The sequence below is a fragment of the Heptranchias perlo genome, chromosome 34 (assembly GCF_035084215.1).
Source record: "Heptranchias perlo isolate sHepPer1 chromosome 34, sHepPer1.hap1, whole genome shotgun sequence".
Classification (NCBI taxonomy): domain Eukaryota; kingdom Metazoa; phylum Chordata; class Chondrichthyes; order Hexanchiformes; family Hexanchidae; genus Heptranchias; species Heptranchias perlo.
In genome coordinates, this window is record NC_090358.1 from 4,488,101 (window position 1) to 4,498,531 (window position 10,431).

The 10,431-nt window shown below is 46.8% G+C and overlaps 1 protein-coding gene across 1 annotated transcript; it reads right to left on the reverse strand.

The window, feature by feature from the left end:
* Positions 1–9,344: 9,344 nt before the first annotated feature.
* LOC137301576 (putative keratin-associated protein 4-16) lies at positions 9,345–9,788 on the reverse strand. The gene has a single exon (XM_067971130.1). The coding sequence runs from the start codon at positions 9,786–9,788 to the stop codon at positions 9,345–9,347; it is 444 nt and encodes a 147-aa protein (XP_067827231.1).
* Between the last annotated feature and the right edge of the window lie 643 nt (positions 9,789–10,431).

Genomic DNA, 10,431 nt, shown 5'->3' on the forward strand with positions numbered 1-10,431 from the left:
AGAGTGGGAGCAGGGGGGGTGGGGGATGGAGAGTGGGAGCAGGGGGGGTGGGGGATGGAGAGCGGGAGCAGGGGAGGTGGGGAATGGAGAGTGGGAGCAGGGGGGGTGGAGGATGGAGAGCGGGAGCAGGGGGGGTGGAGGGTGGAGGATGGAGAGCGGGAGCAGGGGGGGTGGGGGATGGAGAGCGGGAGCAGGGGGGGTGGGGGATGGAGAGCGGGAGCAGGGGGGGTGGGGGATGGAGAGCGGGAGCAGGGGGGGTGGGGGATGGAGAGCGGGAGCAGGGGGGGTGGGGGATGGAGAGTGGGAGCAGGGGGGGTGGGGGATGGAGAGTGGGAGCAGGGGGGGTGGGGGATGGAGAGTGGGAGCAGGGGGAGGTGGGGGATGGAGAGCGGGAGCGGGGGAGGTGGGGGATGGAGAGTGGGAGCAGGGGGGGTGGGGGATGGAGAGTGGGAGCGGGGAGGGGTGGGGGATTGAGGGGGAGGGAGAGGTGGGGGGACGGAGAGTGGGAGCAGGGGTGGTGGGGGATGAAAATCAGGGGCGGGGGGGTGGGGGATGGAAAGCGGGAGCAGGGGGGTGGGGGATGGAGAGCGGGAGCAAGGGGGGTGAGGGATGGAAGGGGGGAGAGAGAGCAGGGGGTGGTGGGGTGATGGAGAGGTGGGGGGATGGAGAGCCGGAGCAGGGGGGGTGGGGTTGGAGAGTGGGAGCAGGTGGGGTGGAGGATGGAGAGGGTGGGAGGGAGAGCGGGGGGTGGTGGGGTGATGGAGAGGTGGGGTGGATGGAGAGCGGGAGCTGGGAAAGTTTCGGGATGGAGAGCGGGAGGGATGGAAGTGGGGGGATGAAGAGAGGGGGGTTGGAGGGAGAGCGGTCTGTATTAGGGTTAGCAACCCTCAGGATTGTCCTGGAGTCTCCAGGAATGAAAGATTAATCTCCAGGACTCTTGCTGCAAGCAAACCGGGAGGAAAATCATAGGGGGATTAAAAAAAATGGTGTGTTCTTTTTTCTCCTTTTTTTTAACACTTTTGTTCATTGCAGATGGGGAAAAAAGGCTGTTTGACCAGGCAAGGCGGTTGTAGGCGGGAGGTCATGTAATGAAGCCTTCAGGTATACGTCCAATTGGAATTGGCAACCCAAGGCATGATGTCCTCTGTGATCAAATGGTCTACCAACACTGACTATCTGGGCTCGCAGAAGGCAACTGGTCAGTTGGATGAGGTACAGGAGGGTTCCTGACACCTGTGGAACTGAACCCCACTGTGACTCAGTACCTTTGGGGCATGTGGGGGGTCTGGTTCAATCAGTACAGTGATAGGAAGCACATGTACTATCCCCAGCATCTACTGGCTTGTACTTGTTGAGATGAATAGCTTGTGAGACTGTTGAGTCTGTAATAATGTCTGCCGTCTTTTCATCGCTGCTGTGCTCATGCAAACTAACAAGTGACTCCCCTTCCCCAGGGCACAGTGAGCCTGGTGCTTAAGCATAATAGTTGAGCAGCTGTCTCCAACACCTGTCATTAAAGGTTTTAGTTAATGACACCGAACGAACTGCAGTGGCACTAATTCTCTGTTGCCGGCCTTGCGGTCAGTAACTGGGTCCTGGTGGAACGTGTGGGAATAGAACCTGCTAATGAGTAACCAGAGTGCGATGTTCTGGGACCTGATGTAAGGATTAAGAGAGATTTGGGGTCAGGGAAAGCCTCGGTGCATTGTAACTGACATTTGTTAGTGCCAAACTGGAAGGTGATCAAAGGGAAAGAGATTTTGTGGACTGCCTTTCAATTGAGAACCTCCATCAGCAGCTGGCTGAGGATTTGGTAATGATTGTGTGAAGGGCAGAGGACGGGGGTCGTGTTGTGACAGGCTGGGTGCATTTCACATTTCACATTATGTGCCAAGGAAAACAAAGATTCCCCCGGCAGCACAGAGAGCCGATTCGAACAGCAGTCTGGAGCCTACACAAGTTGGATTTTTAGAAAAAAGATAAAATCAGTGTCTACAACGTTATCGATTCTTCACTCTTGTGCACCCTCCTTCATGACATCAAGTTTAAAGACACCATAACAATGTTAGCTGTGTTCTTGGTCAAATGTGCTCTAGGAATGGGGTTGAGAAGGCCTGTCTTTAACGAGGATGCAGAACAGTGGGGCAATGGAGAAACAAATGCAGAGGAGAGAGAGTGTGATTGTCCAGGTGTTGGAAAATCACATTGGGACTTTCATCTACTCGATGTTGACCCAGGTCCACACATGGCATCAAGTTGGTTGGCTCTGTCTTGCCATTGAAGGGTGGCATGGCATCTGTAACATCTCGTCCCAAAGGCTCACCCCTCCAACAATGCAGTGCACTCTCAGTACTGCGCTCGAGTGTCAGTCAGCCTAGATTGTGTACTCCAATCCTGGACTGAAACATGAACCCGCAAAGCTTCTGCGTCAGAGGTGAGAGTGCGGCCAACTGAACCAAGCTGAGACTTGAGCAATATGGTTTGCTAGGTTTATCATTTTGTTTGGCATTTACCCTGCATGTACAGGGAATAAGAGGATTCAGCGAATGGTTTAAAGTCTGTGGGTTTGCATTGGGAAAACATTGCATGTGTGCGACATTAACAGATATAGCAAATCACATGGAGACAGGCATAGTGGAGACACCTCGCCTTGGCTTGTGCCTATGCACTTTACTGAGCTAAGATAACATTACTGCCAAACATTATCAATTAAATTTAACTAAAACACCAGCATTGATCTATTGAAATGCAGTTTTAAAAAAATACACTACAGAGGCCCCTTATAGTGCAAACAGTGCACTTAATATCCAGCTATAAATTACTGAGTAATCTGCTAATTGTGTCTTAAATGTCACCGATAGTTCTCTGTTGAACACCAAACACAAGAGTAATGGTCTCGATTACATCACAACAGTCAGAGTCTAGATTATATAACATCAGTCATTGTCTAGAAATTAATAATCTGACTCGCTTTTCAAAAGCCACCAGTTTGAGAGAAAGATGACCAATTTTCAAAATGTGTGCCATTCAGTGGGAGTGTAAAAGGCAACAGGGATGAATTTCTGCAGGGGAGTTCTCCCGATGGCATGCAGTAACTTTGGCAGAAGATCCGTGGAATCCCCAGGGAAATTACGTTTCTCCAGAGTTTCTGTGGATCTTCCAGCAAAGAATCGGTGGACAATCGAGAGTGCTACTAACTGACAGCTTGGCTCCGTTAGTAGCACTCTCGCCTCTGAGTCAGAAGATTTTGGGTTCAGGTCCCACTGAAGCAATATGGTATAGGCTGACACTGCAGTACTTGGTGGAAATGCAGCAGTCTGGTGACATTGGGCAGCTGCGACATGGTCAATAAGAAAAGAGATTAAATATTTGGCCATATTGACTGACGCCTCAGGTGACTGCTTTATACACCTGTACTGGCTGATAGCGCTGGACTGGAAAGAGATTGATCTAAAAAGTTGAGTGTGCTGATAACCTTGCCTGCTACTGGCTGTGTCAACACTTTGGCTACAGGTGTCCTTGTAGCATGTGGCACAAGTTACAGGCTGCCTGGATAGTCCTAGCCCACAGAAACACCTTCAACAAGTCCAGGTAAGGCTGCCACTGCCTATATTGTGTTTTGGAGGGTGGCAGAAGATCGGTGCAGTCCTCCTCTGGTGCCAATCTCAACTGCCTGGCATCCATCCATTCCTCCAGAAAATATCAAAACAATGGGGTCCCATGGGGAGACCCACTGCCCCAATCTGTAGGACCAAATCAAAATATGGTAGTGCCACAACTCATGCCCCAAAACATTTCTACTAGCTGAATGGACAAAAAAATGCAAGCAGGAAAAGAAAAAGAAAAAAAAAACATGAAGCATCCTTCAAAGCCATTAATCATAATTGTTATAAGTCTCTTTAAATGACTTCTGAATCTGGCACAGCACTTAAAAATCTTAAATGCCCATTTCAAAGGAGGGAATTGGGTCTTTCCCAAACTCAGGATGTCCCAAAGCGCTTTACAGCCAATGAAATAATTCTGAAATGTAATCATTGCTGTAATGTAGGGAAAGGCCAGCTTGTGCACAGCAAGGTCACATAAACAGCAATGAGATAAACGACCAATTTATCTGTTTTTTTAGCAATGTTGGTTGAGGGATAAACGTTGGCCAGGAGGAGAACTCCCATGCTCCTCTTCGAATATTGCCATGGGATCTTGTACATCCACCTGAGAGGGCAGACGGGACCTCGGTTTAAGGTCTCACCTGAAAGATGGCACCTCCGACAGTGCAGCTCTCCCTCAGTCCTGCACTGGAGTGTCAGCCTAGATTTATGTGCTCAAGTCTCTGGAGTGGGGCAAACGCCTTCTGACTCAGAGGTGAGATTGCTACCCAATGAGCCAAGGCTGACATTATTCGAGAGAATATGCGGAAGCGGACTGGAATATGATGCTACCAAGCCAAACCCCGGTGTGTTTGGGAGGGTGCTTTGTGGCAAATTTTTAAGAGTCCAATTTAACAGGAGCGCAGATTAAAGAATGGGATGCAGATCCTGATTTTCCTATTCAGCGAGACTGCATCAAAAGCAGTCTCTGAAATATCTCTGGCTCAATCTGCCTTCTGTTTGCTACAACATGCTGTAAGAAGTAGATTTTCCAACTCCAGCACACACCAGTGATCTAGATGATGTTGTGGCTTCTTTACTCTGTCTCCTGCCCCATTAAGCACGCATTAATGATCCATAGTTACAGAGCAAAAGGAACACAGGATCTAACTAATACATTTTGCACTGGCTTTTAAAAATATACCCGTGTGTTTCACAGTCAACTTCACTTAAAAATGTGTGATTTAAAAGCAATTTAAACTCAATATACTTCATTTGGGATTAATTAGTAACAAGTTAAAGGTGACTTGCGATAGGAGTCATTTTAATTAAGAACAAAGTTACTGGAAAACATAACTTTCTCTTAAAGTGGAAGCTTCCATCATCAAGAGTCATTTAAAAACCATTAAGGCTCAGTAAGAGCACTTCCCCCTGTGGAACAGCAGACCCTAAGAAAAAAAAAGGCATAACTTGCATTCATACTGGGCCTCCTATGTTCTCAGGATGTCCCAAAGCATTTCACAGCCAATGAATTATTTTTGAAGCGTAGTCACTGTGGTTATTTAGGCAAATGCAGCAGTCAATTTGCACACAGCAAGGCCCCACAAACAGAAATGAGCAAAAGAACCAGAGGGGCGATGAGGAGATTTATTTTTTTACGCAGTGAGTTGTTATGACCTCTGTCATACCACTGCCTGAAAGGGTGGCGGGTGCAGATTCAACAGTAATAGCCCCATTCGGCCCATCGTGTCTGTGCCGGCTCTTTGAAAGAGCTATCCAATTAGACCCACTTCCCTGCTCTTTCCCCATAGCCCTGCAAATTTTCCTTTTCAAGTATTTATCCAATTCCCTTTTGAAAGTTACTATTGAATCTGCTTCCACCTCCCTTTCAGTCAGTGCATTCCATAACAACTCGCTGCATAAAAAAAAATCTCCTCATCTCCCCTCTTGTTCTTTTGCCAATTACCTTAAATCTGTGTCCTCTGCTTACCAACCCTCCTGCCAGTAGAAACAGTTTCTCCCTATTTACTCTATCTATTTACTTCTTCATTTTGAACACCTCTATTAAATCTCCCCTTAACCTTCACTGCTTTAAAGAGAATAATCCTAGCTACTCTAGTTTCTCCACATAATTGAAGTTCCTCATCCCTGGTATCATTCTAGTAAATTTCCTCTACACTCTGTCCAAGAATCTTTACCTGTGAGGGCAGTCAGGATCTTATTTGAAACACAGCACCTTTAACAATGGAGCATTCCATCAGTACTGCACTTAAGTGTTGTCCTAAATTAAGCCTCGAGAGTGGGGATTGAACCCACGAACTTCTGAAAGTTTCAGGTTCTTTCCTTGAGCCACAAAACTTCTGAAACTTTCAAAAGGAGATGACACAGTAAGAGACCACAGAATGGCGGGTGGAATCCTATAGGTGTTGCTGGCAGGGAGGCACTGGAACTGAAAGCTCCCCCATAACTTAACTTGGATATCCGGGGCGGAGGTCCACCTGTTGAGCGATCTGCACCAATGACACCAACAGGTGAAACTCAAACCCCTAGAAGGAGTTAGGGAAGCGGAGGTCTCGCAAATGAGAGCTGTCAGAGTACAACAGTGAACTGTGAAACTGGGACTCCAGCGACAGTGGTGTAGATAACCAGAAACTCAATGTGCTAAGCCTGAATCCAGGAAAATTACCACTAAAGCTACTAACAGCAAACTTGCACATTTTAACATGGCAGAGAGTCTGTTTACCATCCCATAATAAATGTTTCATATACTTATAACAACAACAACTTGCATTTATATAGCGCCTTTAACGTAGTAAAAACATCCCAAGGCGCTTCAAAGGAGTGATTAGCAGACAAATTTTGACACTGAGCCACATAAGGAGATACTTGGACAGGCTTGGTCAAAGAGGTAGGTTTTAAGGAGCATCTTAAAGGAGGAGAGAGTGGTGAGAGGTTTAGGGAGGGAATTCCAGAGCTTGGGAACCTAGAAAGCTGAAGGCACAGCCGCCGATGGTGGAGCAATGAAAATTGGGGAGCGCAAGAGGCCGCTAGAGCAGTACTGGTATGTAGTGGTTATGTTTCTGGACTAGTAATCCAGAGAACCATAGCAGTCTGAGATACAGTCCCCAGCCCTTAAAACATCCACGTTTAAAACAGGCAGTTGCTTATATTGGCCAAGATGCGATGACCATTATCCATTTACATTGCCGGTTATAGCGTCTTCAGTGCTCCGTTTATTTCGGGCACAAGCAACTATGTTTACTCACTAGGGAATCCTCGATTACATAGACTGGACTTATCAAGAAAAACTAGAATGCTTCATCTTTAATCCCAAACTGGATTTTTAAAAATTATGATATATGAACTGCAGGCTTTTACTTTTGCTGGTCTAAATGTATATTTTATTCAGTCTGATTCCCTCCAAGAAATGCAAAAATTAATTCTTTCACCAATTAAAGTCCAAGCACTGAACAGCGGCTTTCGAGCCAAAGTAGAAAACTCTGGCACCTGACTTTAAATGTCTTTCAGGTATCCTAATTACATGTTGCTTGCACACGTCATGCTACTCTCTGCTGTATTAGTATTGTAATGAGTGAAATTCTCTAAGAAACATCCAATGTTTCCCACAGGGAAATGTCTCTTTACCTTGACAGAGCACATTGGGTGAGGTGTCTACACCTGGATGGAAATAAACTCGTTAGTGGAGGTGACAGAAAGAAGATTTTAGTCTCGGGATGTCTTGGTGATGCATTGCATGCTGCATATATCCCTATACACATTTTAACTGATCCTTCAAGTCTCCTAAAGTCTGTCAAACGTTACACCGATCCATCGTGTATAGCGGGCAGATCGCGTCCGCACGACTGAAGAAGCTGGGACTCTTTTCTCTAGAAAAGGTAAGACTGAGGGGTGACCTTATAGAGGTCTTTAAAATTATAAAGGGCTTCAATAGGGTAGACATGGAGAAAATGTTTCCATTTGTGGGAGAGTCCAAAACTAGGGGTCATAAAAATATGATAGTCACTAATAAATCCAAAAGGGAATTCAGGAGAAACTTCTTTACCCAGAGAGTGGTTAGAATGTGGAACTCGCTACCACATGGAGTAATTGAGGCGAATAACATAGATACATTTAAGGGGAAGCTAGATAAACACATGAGGGAGAAAGGAATAGAAGGATATGCTGATAGAGTGAGAAGAAGAGAGGTGGGAGGAGGCTCATGTGGAGCATAAACACCAGCACAGACCAGCTGGGTCGAATGGCCTGTTTCTGTGCTGTAAGTTCTACGTAATTCAATGTATTTGAATTCAGTTTGAAAAATCTGTTATCAGTAAAAGTGACTATGAAGCTGTCGGATCGTTGTGAAAACCCAACTGCTTCCCTAATATCCTTTAGGGAAGGAAACCTGCCGTCCTTACCCAGTCTGGACTATTCGTGACTCCAGTCCCACACCAACGTGGTTGACTCTGAGGTGACCTAGTAAGCTACTCAGTTGTATCAAACCGCTTGGGGCAACCAGGGATGGGCAATAAATGTCAGCTTTGCCAGCAATGCCCACATCGCAAGAATGAATTTTTAAAAAGTATATTTTGGCAATGCACCTGTAGTTGCTCACACTTAAAATGTTCAGCAAATTACACACTAGACGGGAAGAGTAAGAAATCAGAATCCCTGAAAGAATGCGGAGACCATTGAAATGAAATGAAATCAGTCTACCCAGACTCAAGTAGAGGAGGAAGTGGCAATGGATCTGTGTTCTCTGCAATTGATTAGTTTATCTGCCACCGTGACCCATTAGTTTTCTTCATAATAAAGCCAGAGGACGAGAAATTCGGCCACGCAGATCCTGTTTCTCGGGTGGCAAATCCTCAGCCTCCAATACGACAGGCAGGAATTGCACGCTCATTACGAGCCGGAAATGCGCCGTCCGTCATATTGGTAAAGGCCAAAAAAATCGGGGTGCAGTGACCACGCCTGAAACATATGCAAAAAAAAGGGGCCTAATGCCTGTTTGAGGCCCCTCAATGCATGATTAGTTTGCCCTGAGGGAGATCTTCCATCGTGCTTCATCGGGGGCAGCGACCGTTTCCTGCGCCCCCTCACGGCCAAAAATAAGCGCACGCGAATTTCTAGGCCAGAGTCTTTCCTGCTGAAACCTGCCTGCCAGTTGGTCTCGCTTTCCGCCACTATGGACTCCCAATAGGGATGCCCTTTCTTTGGCTTTGCTTGGAGCGAGTGGGCTTGGAGGAGAGAGAGACAGAGTCATCAACATGTGCGCACATTCCCCATGTCAGCCTAGGGTTGCCAACCCTCCAGGATTGGCCTGGAGTCTCCAGGAATTAATCTCCAGGTCACTTGCTGCAAACAAAAACCCAGGAGAAAAATCATAGGGGCGTTAAAAAAAAATTGCATGTTGCTTTCATTTTCTTTGAGCACTTTCATTTTTATTAGTTGTTAAAATATTGGAGATGGGAAAATAGGCTGTTGGACTGACCGTCAAGTATCATCCAATCGGGTAACAAAGAGTCTTTTCACTTTACACTTGGTATGGGATGACGGAGTGTCACAAGGATGGATGTGTTGGGTGACCAATGGTGGGAGTGTGGGGGCAGGGTGGTTGGAGGCGAGAGATCATGTGATGCAACCTCCAGGAATACGTCTAACCAGAGTTGGCAACCCTATGTCGGGCCTTAAGATGTTGGGCCTGAGCTGGGACAGTTCTTGGAGATCAGGAGTCTGGGCAGGTGTGGGCAGGTGTGGTCAGTTGTAGTGTGGGCAGTTGTAGTGCGGGCAGGTGTAGTGCGGGCAGGTGTAACGTGGGCAGGTGTAGTGTGGGCAGGTGTAGTGCAGGCAGGTGTAGTGCGGGCAGGTGTAGAGCGGGCAGGTGTAACGTGGGCAGGTGTAACATGGGCAGGTGTAGTGCGGGCAGGTGTAGTGCGGGCAGGTGTAACGTGGGCAGGTGTAGTGCGGGCAGGTGTAGTGCGGGCAGGTGTAGTGCGGGCAGGTGTAACGTGGGCAGGTGTAACGTGGGCAGGTGTAGTGCGGGCAGGTGTAGTGCGGGCAGGTGTAACGTGGGCAGGTGTATCGTGGGCAGGTGTATCGTGGGCAGGTGTAGTGCGGGCAGGTGTAGTGCGGGCAGGTGTAGTGTTGGCTGGTTGCTAGCAGGGGATGGTTTATCACAGGAATACACTGCTTATCTCCCATGGGGAGAGAAGGAGGAGGAGAGATATTGAAGGTTGAATGGGGAAGTTTATGGGTAAATTTGTGATTTTATTTAATGAACCATTAACATGTTAATTATGCAATAGTTTATTTTTTCAGGATTAAACACTGGGCAGCTGAGAAACGTCATGGCAGCTGAACTTTGGAGTCACCGCAATGTGATGGGTCCAATTTTTAAGAAATCTGACCAAAAATGTTTGGCGGTTGTGGGGGAGGGAATGAAAAAGATTTTGTGCAAGTTGATTGGTGAATAACAAAAGTAGAAAGGAACCAATTAGAAAGCAGAAAAACATAGTCGCTTATCCAATGAGGAAGAAGAAAGCCGACAGGTGGATACAACGGACACAAAATCTTCGATTAGATACGTTTAAAAAAGATGGGTTGTACACTGAGTCAGTAAGGAGAAGCCAATGAATTGGAATCAGGCTTCTGTACATGTTCTGTTCCTGTGAGGCGTCATTAAATGTGCAGTCAATCAACTTCTTTATTTTCCATCTGAAAACCCCCGATATCAGATTGGAAGCAAGAAAAAAAAAAAAATGTTTTATAACAGGAGTTGCTCATCCAACCTCAGCAATAATTCACCTTTAAAACCAGACACGCTAATTAACATTGTGAATCCAAG